This window comes from Rhea pennata, chromosome 3 (assembly GCF_028389875.1).
Source record: "Rhea pennata isolate bPtePen1 chromosome 3, bPtePen1.pri, whole genome shotgun sequence".
In the NCBI taxonomy this organism is placed as follows: domain Eukaryota; kingdom Metazoa; phylum Chordata; class Aves; order Rheiformes; family Rheidae; genus Rhea; species Rhea pennata.
In genome coordinates, this window is record NC_084665.1 from 38,255,077 (window position 1) to 38,270,201 (window position 15,125).

Here is a 15,125-nt window from a genome sequence, read left to right on the forward strand (position 1 = left end):
AAACAGGGATGCTGCCTGTTATTGGATATATCCTGCTTTTCACTCAGTAACTCACAGCCAGCTCACAGTATTCATTCACACTGAAAATTGACTTTTCCAGATTTCTCTTAGCTTTTCCCTTTTTAACTTATAAGTTAGTGGAGTTGTTCAATAAGTAAGAAAAAAGAACTTCTTACATGATGCAGTCTGCTTAGCACAGGTACTACATGTAATAATTCTAAAGAATTTTTTGACTGATCTCTCACCCAGTGCATGCTTGTTTAAAACTTTGACTCTGAGCCATTTGTTTACTCATTCTGCCAGGAAAATGGGCTATTTTCTGGTCTTGTTGGATGCTGGTAAATGGATGCAGGTCCACAGCAGGAAATCAAATTGCTTGGATTTACATCTGTATGACAGAAATCAGAATCTGATTGAATAGCTGTAAATCTCCTCCTCCTTACGTGAACTATAAGCTGAATTGCTCTTGTATTGGAAGTCTTGTTTTGCAAGAGAGAATTAGAAATGATGCTTTGGATGTATTTTACCACTTAAATTCTACTCAGATGTTTAAGTCATTAAAAAAATTAATTACATGCATATATGTGGTATATTATGCATATATAATATCATTTTCAAATTAACACAGACTAAAATGGAAGAGAAGACTGAGGGGGGATCTTATCAATGTGTATAAGTACCTGAAGGGAAGTTGTCAAGGGGACGGGGACAAACTCTTTTCAGTAGTGCCACGCAAGAGGACAAGAGGCAATGGGCAGAAATGGAAGCACAGGAAGTTCCGCCTGACCGTGAGGGGGAATTTCTTCCCTGTGAGAGTGACGGAGCACTGGAACAATTTGCCCAGAGAGGTTGTGGGGTCTCCTTCTGTGGAGATGTTCAAGGCCCACCTGGATGCAACCCTGTCTAACATGGTCTAGGTGACGCTGCTGAGTGAGCAGGTTGGACTAGATGATCTCCAGATGTCCCTTCCAACCTTACTGATTCTATGATTCTATGATTCTAAAATGCACTAGGTAGGTAGAAACAATTGTTTTTAACTCCTCCACTTTTTCTATTTAAACTTTTTTTAAAAAAACTTTTTTGTCTAAGATAGTTAGAATACTTGCAACAGAACACGCAGTGGACTTCTTTGCACAGGTAGGCCTAGAGTACCTCTGCAGAAGTAGAAATGTTGATTTCTACAAATGCAAAGATGATGGAATTTCTAGTCATTAAGAACAGTTTTAGTTATCATGAGATTGGTTATGCCTTCATTTACTCCTATGAAATAGCAAATCATATTGCTATTTTTCTTTTTTTAACCCCTTATAATTGAAATCAGCAGTTTTTGCCTATCTCTGCATAGGATTGTTAATATATGGAAAAACAAAGATGTCATTAATTTTTAGTTAGCATGAATGCACTATCAGTTCCTATTTGAAATGATGAATTTTAATCTTTAGAGCCTATTGAGGATTACCAAAGAAATAACTTCAATATTTTACAAATCGGGGTGTTTCTTTAGAAAAGCCAGGTGTCATTAATGTCCTGAACTAAATCTTTGGATCTCAATGATCTCAATAGCTTTAAATTTTATTGATGTCTAGATTTTGCAAATGGATGCTGTTTAAAACCAGGAGATTCAACTAAAATTACTTAACAAACCCTGATCAACAGATTATGTGGGTACCCCCAAAATATTAAGGACCTCTTCCCTTTTTTTAAAGGCAGTTCAAGCACAGCAAGATTAAGGGTGTGATTCTCACTTCCATCCTAGTGTTTTTACAACTAGAAAAAATGTTTGAGCTCCCTAAAGAGACTCTAAATAGCCCTAGTCAGCCAAAGAAGAACTCCCAGGCACAGATATAGCCTAGGATAAAGCCATAAGGCTGCTGTCAGAGAACTCCCTTGCAAATGAAGAAGTACCAACCCAGTGGGCCATGAAGTGTTGATTCTTGCGTGTGCTGCATTTTATACAGCAGCCCCCCGAAAAACAGCCATAACACAGGTAAGACTACAAACCATATAAAAAATGTCAGGGGCTTCTCAGCCTCTGGAAGAGCTTTGATTGGGAAAGCTGAATGGTCATTTAAAATTACCTCTTCCCTTCAGCTGGGCTGCAAATTTTATATTATGCCCTTAACCTGAGTTCAGGATTTCATCTGAAGTGACTTATCCCATCTCTCACAGGAAGTCTGTGGCAAAGCTGGGACTGAACCCAGAGATATAGACTTCACTTTTCATTTCTTAATCATAGGACCATTCTTCCTTGAAACACAAGGCAAAATATGAATTTGTTTAATTCTGAGGTTGTGTGTGAATTTTACTGTTTGCAGATATCTGTTTTCCTGATGATTTCAAAGGCTTACATTAATAAAGGAAATTAAAGAGGTATCCTGAAGTTTCTCCTCAGTTGACCTTAAAATGAAATTGTAGATGTCTTCATTAGAGAAATGATAGCATTTTGCTGAGGAAATAATTACCTTCCTTTTGATAAATCCTTTTCTGCCAAATGGGCATAGGCATATATATTTTGAGAAAGAAAGTAAACATATTGTCAGTTCAAGATACAGCTTTTAGGTTAATCAGTCTTCTGTGGGAAATGTGCCTCTCTGAGCAAAGTAAGCCTTTGCATTGAAGGGAAGGAGACGCAAGCTGTAAAATTCTCTCAATCATGCTACACAATAGTTCAATCTCCTCTCTAAGTAAAAATAAATAAGAAATACAAGAGGATTATTCCTCCCTGTCTTTTCCTTCATCATGATCTTGTTTGAACCTTGCCATAGGCTCTCCTGTCATTTGCAGGTTTCTGATTGCCTCATGAGACAGACACTCACACTGCGTATAACCTCTCCCGCAGGTGCTGCTGGAAGAGCCAGTGAGCCAAGATTCATCCTTATATTCCCCCTATGCAGGTGTGCATTTTTCAGAATTAGCAATAGTAATGTTTTCCAATTTCTCCAGCAAAAAGATGCCTCCAAGTTCAGGGATAACTCTATGCTAAAGAAAGGAAGTCACTCATCCTACCTTAGGCCCTGAACCGACAAAGACTTTAAGCATCAGATCAACCATACGAACAGTTACCACAGACTCAAGTAGCTGTGTGCTAAAATATTCCGGCATAGCCAGGCGCTGTGTTTGATGAGACTGACCAATAATAAAGCGATCACACAAAACAAGAAGGCTTTGCTGTATACAGCGCTTTATCGAGTGGGAGCTTACACTGCCTTGAGTCAAGTATTAAAGTGCCAACAGTCAGGCTGGGTTGCAAGGGGCTGAGGAAAAGTAGAGCCTATGCCTTTGCTTCCAGCATGACTGGTAGCAATGAAGTGAAGTCAAATAAAGAAACAACTGTTGTGAGCAGATGAAGTTAGAATCTCTTATCATTCATGTGGAGAAAAAGAAAGACTTGTTAACTGCAGGAAACAGAATACTGTCTGTGAATACCTGCCAAGAAAAGCAAGGAAGAAAGAAGGAATGTTCAAGTCCCTCCAGAAACACAAATTCCAGCTAACTCACCATCTTTTTTTTCCCTTTTAGTTTAAATATCTAAAATACCTTGCAAAACATAACAAGTTCAAGTGAAATAACAAATGCTCTGAAAATGCATTTTTGATCCAAGTAAGATAAGAAAAAAAATGATATAATTTCCGATGGAAAAGAAAACAAGTTTAAATAAGAGAAGAAGTATTACTGTTGAAGTATAAAACCAAGATTAAATCTCTCTAGAAAGTGAATTTTAGGTTGTCTTACTAATAAATCCTTTCTTACAATATTAATGGATTGAACTGATCAGTGTTGATATTCTTAAGCAACCGCGAGAACACAAAGAAGACAAGAGTCAAATTGTAACCATGCTATAGGGAAGGACATATTTTGTTCAACAGTTGTGAAATATGTGTTAGACAAACCTTCTCGTACATTTATAGACCTTCTCCTAAAAAACAAATAATGAATCACTGATTTATAGAATCCCTTTTAAGGAGCAGAGCAACATTTAATAGTATATCCAGTGTGTTGGGAGGGGGGAATTTTATGGTAGCAAAAATCACTGAAAATTGGTCGAAAACACACCATATACACGGATTTATAGATGTAAAGAACTCAACACTGTTTTTTGGAAGGTTACTCTGTATTCATCTTCACTCTTTTAGTCCTGTCTGTTTATTTATATACAGTACATATACAGAAATAGATGTACTTATTTTGTCTAATTAAGTGTTCCTACATGTAATCCGGTCTTACCTGGCAAGTCCATATTGACGTGATAATGAATCCATCATCTCTAAAGATGTTGAAGATTTCAATGATCCCTCGTGAATAACCAAACACGGAGATACTAGCATCTGATATCGCCAAATTAAATGTGAGGTAATCTGTGGGTTGCAGAAGAGCTCTTTGTTTATACAGGACAAAAATCACAATGCTGTTTCCAAACCAAGACAGCCAACCTGGAAAAAAAAAATAAAATCCATGAAATCAAAAAGAAAATAAAGCAAGAAGCAATTCAGTGTGTGATATCTCTTCTAAATTTACCCCTGTACTCCATTAGAAACAAATTAAACAACTGGCTTATCTAATCCACTGTAAAACTTATGTTTGAAACCTTTTGAATGAGCCAGGTACATTTCAGAAGCAGGAACAAGTGAATAACTGGCAATAAAAGTGAATAACCACAAATTGCTGGTGTGGCATGATGCATTTGCCTGTTGAAGAACCACCTTTTGAAGACCTGGAAAAGGGAGTTTGTTTGCTTGCTTGTTTGTTTGTTTTCCACTGAGCAGCCAGATAAGAGCCATGAAACGTTTCTCTAGCTAAAAAAGGAAGGAGGAAATATTGGTAGAGTGGAGCAGAGACTACAAAAAATCTGCCAAAGCTGCAAGTGCTTAGGTAGACTATATACAAAAATGGATATTAAAAGTTCATGAACATAGCCAGAAAGTAGCTTTACTAGTCTTCTCTAGAGAAGTACTGCCCTTTTCAGCTAATAAGATTAAGTTGCTTCTTTCAAAAGTCTAGGATCTCCTTGTGGCATGTATTGTCTGTTCAGGGAGTATTTTGTGCAGTAACGCACATGCTAGTCTATAAGAAAAGAACATTTAGAGCAGCTCTTTTGGAAACTTTGAAGTCTTTTTTCTTTTCTTTCAATTCTTTAGTAATGTTGTGTCCTCTCTGACAGCTCAGGTACAAAGAGATGTCTAATTTGTGCTTGTCTAGTTCCAAGAGGAAAACACAGGGAAGGGAGATGACTCTGGATCTGGTGCAAATCGGTCGCCTGCTCAGCTGGAGAGGCTAGCTTTTCAAAATACACTTGGCCATCAGTTTAAGACCTGGGTGGCTTGCATCTCACTTTCTGAAATGATGTAGACATGTGAAAACTACTGACTTCAATAAAATATGTTCTCATAAGCATCTAACTCACTGTAGCAAGTGGGGCTTAGCTGCTTGTGAGCTCCAGGGCTATTGGAGAGGGCTGAGCACAGCAGCACCAGGCCATCCACTCACACATCCAACCTCCCGAATCAGCTCTGTGCCTGCAGCACAGATGGTCTTGAGGTCACTTCACCTTTGTAATGTGGAGCAAAACACCACCTCTTTTGGGCGTGCACAGCCTAGGAACCCATGAGCTGCTGTTTTTCTCCCCATAGTTCGTGCCCAGATACAACATTACACACCAAGTCAGCGAGAAGAGCATTACTCAGTAACGCTCTATCCAGGGACAAGCAGGAGAAAACTCAGTGTAGGGATGCCTTATATTGAAATAGTAAGAGGTGAATATATGCACTGAAAAGGGAAGGTAACATAACGGCATTTCACAGCACCTCTGAATATTCAGAGGAGTTCACAAAATGAAAGACTGCTGATAGGTTTAGTGTCTGAGAAAGAGGGCAGCTGCCTTCCCTGAGGGAGGGTTATTAATCTCTGCAGCACGGGAACCTAGTGCTTCACGGCTGGGCTGCCTTGGCTAGGAAGGCTATAGCTCAAAAGCAAAGACCTGGGGGGGAATTGTCTCTGTATCTCCAGACCACCTGGGAATATTACTAGCTGAAATGGCAAAGACCAAAGCCCTGGTCCCCTAAACAGAGCTCTTTGCACCCTGCAGTGAAGGAGAGGTGGTTGATCAATCTCTGTACTGCAGTATGGACTCTTCTACGAACAGTTTCCATTCCAGTGGAAACTGCCGTGAAGCTGATGCTTGCTTAGCAAATGCTGATGGTTTGCTACAGACCTTTAGCACACGGAGGGGCTGAAGTATGGTGTTAACCAGAGGTTGTCACTGGTGAAATGGTACCTAGATACTTATATATGTATGTGTGTGTATATACACACTGATACACTAATTCATATATATATATATATACATGTATGTATATGTAAATATATTTTTATTATAAGGATAATGATAGTGATAATAATAAATACATCTTTAGTTTGGCCACTAGGTGACAATGTTTCTTAAAGGAGTCTCATTTCCAGTGGCTTCATGCACTTTTAAGCCAGGAATTGTTTCTGTCACTTCTCTGAATCTGATATAAATAGCCACAGCAGGGGACTAGATGACTCGTTACTTTGGAAATATATTTGGATAGTTTGCAATTCAAACATGATAGTTGTTTGTGTATGTTAACTCTACCTCCTAAAATATATGGTAGTTTCAAGGCAGTAGCTAGGAGAATGTTTTCCCTGTCAACATTAAGATAAAATTCTCTGCTAAATGGCAGATAGAAAATAAAACAGAATTTCTTTTGCAAACATTAAAAATTTGTCAAAGCAGAGTAATGGCTAGGAGGGCTAGCCTTAAAATATCTGCATTTCATACACCTGCACTGCACTTCCTGGGAATATACAGAGCAAATGCTCCCTAGTCTGGAGAGTTTGGGAAGTTTTCAGCTAGTGTATCATAAGGAAAACAAGAGTGGAAGAAACTGAGCAAAAAGTCATGTAAAAGAACAATACGGATATTCTAGATGACAGAGACACAGAGTACTTGTGATCACTTCAGAGTACGCTCAGACCGTGAGGCTGGGGCTAAGGTAGCTCCTGCTGAAGGAGATAAAACTGCAGAGCGCTTGTGTGCACAGCACTTCCAAGGGCAGGAACAACTCCTTTTAACAGGAGCGGGCTGGTAGTCTGCACTGCCATTTCTAGACCTTCAAATGCATAATGTGTCTTGAAAGTAGGCCAGCTTAATATTCTGATCAAAAAAAATGGAGAAACTAATTTCTCAGTAAATGGTACCACATTTGCGAGCACTGGGAGGTAAGAGGAATAGGAGGGGAAAAAAAGGTGTATTGCCCTTATATAATTGAGCAATAATCCTTCTCCTGGAATAATAGCTCCTAATGGAGCTTTTGAATTCATAGACATCAAAAACAATCCGCAAAGGAGCTAGGTGTTATTGTCCATGATTTGCAGGGGAGGAAGAGGAAAGTTGTCAAGCAAGCTGGTGGTACTCAGGAACTGAAACCCTATCAGCCAAGCCCTACATCAGCATACTGTTGGTCAGTCCATGCAAAGAAAGCATCCAAAAAGTAGACAGCAAGAATGATAGAGAACATTGAAAATCTCTCTGCTGAAAGAGACTGAAAACAGTGAGGCTGTTTAGCTCAGAGAAGAGCTAAGAGGGAATTTGACAAGGTCACAAACGTTTCTCCCAAATTGCTCAAGCCTGAGCATGCAGAAATACTCTTTTTCTTTCATGTACCTGAGAGACTGTGCAGTTTCTCTGTGTTTGATCTGATTTTGCAGAGTTAAGTTTGGTATAAGGGAACCAATGGCTCTGAGATAATAAACCATATTTTTAATAGATGACAGTATTCAAGCCCAAATAAGCCAGTTTATTATGCTTTGTACTTAGGCTTGTCCTTACTAGACAGAGATTGTTGCAGGGCCAAACTTGTAAAATCTTATAAGAATGAATTTAAAAAATGGAAGTTACAACTCATCAATTTGCAGCTTAAAATATGTAGAGAGCTGTAAATGGAAGAATGAAAGAAATGACAACACAAGGTGAAGGCTCAATGTCACATGACAAAGATGACAGTAACTTTTCAAGTGGCAAATAACCTAATTTCTAGGACAGAAATTGGGTTGAATATCTAGATGTACAGCAGTCATGAATGAAGTCAACGACTGATTCAGTTACCTATTTACAGGTATAAATGTCTATCTGAAGAGGTTTGCTGAAAGAGATTTTCAGATTAGAAAACTTCATCTAGAATAGTGAGAAAATCTAGAGAACTTGCAAAGCTGTCATTAACTATTCCACCCGTGAAGTGACCCTGCCTTGTTTTTAATCCTCACTGCTAATTATACGTACACAATATCCTATCTGGGGCATCTTGCCAGCTTTGGCAGGAAGAAGCGTCATCATGCTTTAGACTTGACAAAGCCTGAAGAGATTATTTGTTCAATAAATGTGATTATTTTGGGGATGAATGTTCTATGAATAGCTTATTTCCTTTCCCACCTTCCCAGATTTATCTGTCAAGTAAGGTCCAAAAGTAACACTTTTTTTTTGTAATTTGTCAAATAACAGTTTACTGTCACCATTCTGAAACGCGTGCCATTTAAAGGCGTGTGTGGTTCACGTGGTCTGTTCCAATTTTCTGACTGGATGGACAATGCTTTCAGCATGTCTTTTGGATATAAACACTCATGAGAATTCAGACTTTGTTCTCTAACAAATATTCTCGCATGTTCATTTAAATGTATATAAAAATATTGAATGATTTAACTCATAATCAAATGAATATGAGAGAATATTTGCAGAGAGAACAAACTGAGAACACATTTTGGTATTTTCCCATGTCTAGGTTTGACTTAGCTAGTATCTGTGGACATCGCTTTTAAATTGTACCTGGTGATTTAATCTATACAAGAAATTTTCACAATATTGTTTAAATTTCTTTTCCTCTGAAGGACATAAATGCAGACTCCTTTTTTTCTGTAAATTATGCCAGTTAGGGCAAAGGACAAAAGGGGTCAGATGTAACGCTAGCGGCAGGACTAGTTCCCATCTGTCTGCCAAAGACAGTTCTGAGCCCACCTGAGAGAGCAGGAAAACAGATTGCTCCAAAGGGGGATGGTGACGCAGTTGACCCGAAGAAAGGAAATGCGTTTGTGGTGATTGCCTTCAGCTAGTCTCTGTGGCTGCACTGCGAGGGCTCTCTGCGACACCATAGCCATCGCAGTTTCCCCCGCTCTGTTGGTTCGCTAGCTAAAGCGTTAGTGAGGAGAACGGTGGTACCGTGACCTGGGTGTCAATCTCCAAGCAGTACAGGGATTGCAAAAGTCATTTTCATTAGCAGAATGACTCTTGCACTTTGATGCTGGTTTACTTGCAATGTTAGTGTGCGATACCTATTGCAGTATGGGCTGTGAACTCAGATTTCCGTAAGGTATGCTGGTACGCCCTCTGTCTGGATCTGATACAGCTTGGCTAATGTGGGTGTCCATCAATGTGCTTGCAGTTATAGCATCCATGGAATCTGTGACATGAGAACCTCCAGAAGAGAACGCATAAAGGTATCCCAACTCAGCAAAATGTTCTTGAATATCCACATCCTCGGCTGAGATGTGTGACTGCAAGAAGACCTGGCCAAAGAAACTTAGTTTTTTTGGACTTCGTCTTGTGGAGGTGAAGAGATTCAGAGAAGTCTCATCTTCTAGGTAATGCTAACACCCCTCATACACATCCCTTTGGTGTATAAAATGTATATCAGAATTTGCAAGAAGCTGTACTGACGTGTTTAGATTCAAAAGAGAAGAGGACTTTTAGCAGTTACTGAATTGTAGTAGCTGAAGCACTGAAGCTGTTTTCCACAGGCATCAAAACAACAGAAGTATCAAATGTGAACATCTTTGAGACTCTGCTTAAGCAAATGTCCCTAGACTCCTGCTAATGTACTGTCTTTCCAGACTCCTTAGAGAAATGCAGACACCAGAAGGTAACATACTGACTGACCTTCATTCTCTGCTTCCTGAAGAGCAAGACTCTCTCTGTGTAACGGAGTACATTGCTCTGCCACATCATTGCTTCCCAGACAGACTCAGTTATTGGTGTGCATAAAATGAACAGCCATAAATTTTTATTGTGTTTGCAGAAGTGAGGCAGCAAATGTTTACGAAAAAAAAAAAAAAGATATAGAATCTCTTTGAATATATACATTATTAGCAGAATTTCTTCTTAATGTTCCCATTGAAAAAAGGTATACCTACTTCCATTATCTTTTAGCCAGGACTGTACTACATTTCAGCTGAAGTAGTGTTTCTTCTGGTTATATGTAATCTGCAAGGAATGCAACCTGAATTTTAAACCTGGAGTTAATTTTCAAGACTAGCAGTTACGAAAAGTTCATTTATAAGCCTTACAAAAGGATCTAGAGCAATCAAGAAGCAACAAGCCTACAACATAGTGGCTGTATTAAGTACTAAGTGGTTGTATTAAGTGGTTGTATTAACCACATACAGCCACATAGTGGCTGTATTAAGTTATCATAGAAAAACTGCAGAATGGCAGAACAACCTGGTAACAGGCAAACTCAGGCTTCAAAAAGTAAACTCAGGTGGAGGTCAGACTGCTAACAAAAGTCCTTTTATATATAAAGCATAAAAAAGCATAAAAAACAATAAAGTGTAAAAATATTCTTTTTTTTTGTATAGTGGGTATGAGCAGTAGAATTATGTTTTCTATTTCCATAAAAATAGAAAATCTGATTATTTCTTGAGGGATGCTTGGGAGAATTAGAATGCTGAATTCAAACGCCTTAAGCTGGAATAAATGGGAAAAAATTGAAACATTTCTGCCAAAACTTGTTATTTTCTTGTCATATGTGTTTCAACTGACAACCTCTGAAAATCATTCTTTTATTAAGGTATGAGGGAAATTTTCCTCCCTTAAAATGTATCTGCTATTGATTATTTTCACAATCTCCCAACAGCAATACTAAATATTCACTTGAAAGATATGGCAGCTTATAATAGAAATTAATCCAACTGGGAAGTTTTAAGCTTTTCCTGTGACAACATATGAATTAAAACACACTGCTTCTGAAGAGGACATTGAGATACTTCTATTGTCTCCAGATACAAAACCCTGGAATCAATGACATTATAAGATGGACAGGTTGAATCAATAAGCTTCAAGTAGAGAGAGACATTTGTGGGAAGGGGAGTGGCATTTACAAAAGCAAAGGAAAAAAAAAAAAACATGCTTTTATTTTTCTTCTTTCTGCAATACCTACTGCTTAACAAAAACTACCCTGATGTAGTAGTCAGCAGGAACACTCCCTGCATACTTTTCCTACAGTCTTTGCAAGTGAATTTTGGATCTGAAATATTGCCATCAATACAATTTTTCTCACTTCTTTGAGACCCTTCTTAGAGGTACTTTCAGTTACCTAACGGTTCAACGTTGTGGCTGCAGGTCCTTTTGCCAAATTTTCAAGGAAAGATAAAGATTTGGCTATAAAATGGAAAATAGGATATAAGGTAATAAGGGCTTCCAAAAAGTAGTTCATGTCATACTATCATTTTTCAAAGAAATTGATGTAGAATTTCAAAGCTGTTTTTCTTTAAAAAAAAAAATCATAAACCATCTTTTTTTTTGGGGGGGGGATAGATAAGGAACACAAAAAACGCAAAATGGGTGTAGAACTGAAGCAGGACAATATATGTCAGGCAGATTACAAATGAACTGTCTCCACGTCACCCTTAAAACTGAGATTATATTCATGACACGTTTGGCATAAACAGAAGGAGCCATAGCGAGGGTGAAATTCCTGGTAAAACCTGACAAGAACCAACAAAATATAGAATTATTGAATGGCATATGAAAATAATTAGGTTATTTGAAGAGAGGAGTAATAAGGAATTAATTAAATTTAATAGAACAGTATGAAAGCTCAAGCACGTATGTACTAAAATATTTGCTACAAAGAGGTAGGTAGGGTCACCATTTGGAAGCAGAGGATAACACCTCTGTCAGCTCTGTAAGAAGAAGCATGGACTACCAGTGCGGTGCAAAGACAATATTAGGAGGTATCAGGAGACCAAAAGAAAGTGCTCAGGAGAGCAAAGAAGTGTTAATATTATCAGTAATGCCAATGGCAAGACCTTGCTTGGATGCTGTACGCAGTTCTGGTTACTTGTTCAAGAAAAAATGAATTTATTTTGGAACAGACAGTGCAAAAGGCTGCTGCCATAATAGTCTAGAACGTTAGTGGAAAGAATGTTATGAGAGAAGATTGGAAAAAAAAAAAAAAAACCCAAAGCTTGTTTGCTCAATAGAGGAATGCAAAGGTTGACCAAGGGGTATGACTGCTCCTCCACAAATACAAGGTGGCTGTGGGAGGCTAATTGCAGGCAGCAAAATTGTTTCAAATAAAAGGCGTGACAGAAAAGGTATAAACTGGTCATGTGCCACTTCAGCTTAGAATGTAGGAGAAGGCTTCAAACCACCAAGAAATGAAGTTAGGAGCAGCCTGTCTGCTGGAAGTGTGGCAACAACAGCAACCACCACCCTAGGTAGCTACAAGGGGGAGCACGATAGCTTTGTGAAGAGGATTATGTATCATTACAGCAGGGGACTGGCCTGTGGACCCAAGAGGTTCTTTCTAGTTCTAAATGCAAATGATTAATCCATTAGCTGATAGTATGGCCAATTCCCAGACATTCATGAAAGGTTGCACACACATTAACAGATCTGGGATAAATCAGAACATCTCTGCTTTATCTTATTTACACTCTCTTAACTCAGTTTCCTAAGATAGATGCATACATTTTTCTATTAGAATTTCTACTTTTTATTCCAAACACAACCACTTTTTTTCCTAGTTCTTGCAAGTAAAGAAGAAAATCTTGTAGGAATATATGAAAATCCTTAACATTTTACATTGCAACTTTCACAGATCTTTCTCCAGCATTAGCTGAGGGCTAGCAGGCTATTTGCAATATGTGATATACTTAGAAAAGAAAATCTGATTAGCTTAATCATTTAAATATATTAAGATTTTTATATTTATAGTTTAGAACAACAGATTTAATAAAAGTGATCTTTCCTACTGCTTTGCTGTGAGGCTGTATGGTTAGAAATTTTGATTATTGAGTAAATCAACATTCTTTGAAATTTCATGCAGTTTGCTTACATCTTTGAATGAGTCTGCTCTAAAGAAAATAATGTTTAAAAAATCCAAACAAAATTATTCTAGGATCAGAATCCACATTGAGTTCCATTTCCAAGCTTTTATTACTTTATGTATAACAGCTGTCTTGCAATGGAACTGAAATAAACACCGGATATTGTGACTACTAACAAGGGATGATGCCCTAATACTTCAATCTTTAATAGAATCTATTTGAAGAACTTTTCTTTCTATGTCCACAGAACATATTTAAAGCAAAAGCAGTACAAAGAGTTTCAGCATTTTAAAAACTACAAAACGGTATTTCTTGTCTCTGCAGGAGACAAATGTGGGATGCCAGCTGACTGGCAGCATTCGAAATTCTGGAAATCACAGAACATTAATTCAGTGTTAATGAGACATAAGGAGAAGGCACAGCAGTATCATGTATTTCTGATAAGTTTTTTTTTCTCTTTCCACATTTTAAATTCTATGAACATTAGTTAAATGTTTACAGGCTTATCTTACTCACTTCTTCTCAATATTTTTGCATTGGTTATTAATCTTTTTAACAAAAGAAAGCTGTACCTCTTTGATCTGTAATAGCTGAAGAAAAAGGCTGCATTTTATCTTGTTTATGGATGAAAAACAAAGGAATCACTTTGAACTTTATACCAAACTCTACTAGGAGCTTCATTTCACAAGCCAGGCAAAGATATGGTACATACCTAGAGCCAGTAGGTAGAAACCTATAATAGTCTCTCCCTGTTCTGTTACAGGAGCCTCTTTGTTCAGAGAACTGAAGTTGTTGTTCCTCCACGGTGCCTGCTGAGAAAACTGGAGAGACATTTTCAGCAAAGCTGATGACCCAGCACTTGCGCTTTTCCCCCAGTATGCCTCAAGTGCCCAGTGAAGTAAGATGGTTTCCAGCCTTTCCTTCAATTTCTGCTCCCTATATTCTGGGAAGCTGTTCAATGAGCCTGATAATCTAAGGAAGGAAATCTCAAGGGACAAGAGCTTTGCAGCTTTCTGACCTGTTCTTATTCCCTAATCCTATCTGTTAATACCGTCTGTGAATCTGTGACTAGTCCAAGGCAGCAGATTTCCTCACATCCTTATTACCACTACACGTACAAGTCTACGCGTAGAAGATGCAGAATGTATATCTGACAACACGATGACCTTTCTTTAAAATAGATCGATACCACATAACATACAGGTTCACAGACACACTGACAACCATAGTATGTATAGCTATATTGCGAAATTACTGGTAGTTTTGCCTTCACTGAAGACCATTAGAGTTTTCAGGCAGGACAGTTCTTAATTAGGGAGGAGAAAAAAGGCAGGGGGAGAAAGACATTTTCAACCTATACTAGAAATAATCCTAAGTACTGTGGATCTGGTTTTCACATTGCTAAGCACCTGCCAATCGTATACATTCCAGCTACAGTTGGATTTTTCCACACTGTTGAAAAATGAGATTTTTGTCTTGTTGAAGAGACGTGTTACATGTGATTTAAAAGTGAGTCAGTCTGGAGTATTTTTAGTCTTCACTGAAGTACAATCTATCACTGATTATATTTCAGGTGCAGCCTCTCTTACCAACCAGGTTATGACCATAATTCAAATTCAAGTCTGAATTAACACTTCTGAAGCAACAAAACATTCCTTCAATTTTTTTCACCATGGCAAGCAATTGATAACCACCCTGAGGCTGCTCAGATTCTTGCTGTGATTTATGGTTCCCCCTAAGTGCATGGTGTACGCGTCTTCCCTGTCTCTCTCTCTCCCTCCCTGCTAAAGTAGGTGTTTCTTGCAGCTGCAGAACAAAACCCTAGTGCGGGGAGGGGGGGGTTCTGCAGAGGTGTAAACACTAGGAGAGTAGCTACTGATTTCAAACCAGGGTAAATCAAGGAGTAAGGGAAACAAGCTTCCACCAGTGTGACACTCTAGACTTGCATGAAATGCGGCTGTGTGTAAGGGTCCTCCCAGCCTTACATGCTCACCTAAACCTTCCCT

At 38.4% G+C, this 15,125-nt stretch overlaps 1 protein-coding gene across 1 annotated transcript in view; it reads right to left on the reverse strand.

The window, feature by feature from the left end:
* LOC134139218 (opsin-5-like) overlaps window positions 1-13,952 on the reverse strand; it is a 34,309-nt gene extending 20,357 nt beyond the window's left edge. The window contains exons 1-2 of the mRNA XM_062573628.1: window positions 13,832-13,952; window positions 4,225-4,430 (exon numbers count right to left, since the gene is read on the reverse strand). Coding sequence (XP_062429612.1) covers window positions 4,225-4,430; window positions 13,832-13,952 — 327 coding nt within the window. The remainder of the gene's footprint in view (window positions 1-4,224; window positions 4,431-13,831) is intronic.
* Window positions 13,953-15,125: the final 1,173 nt, after the last annotated feature.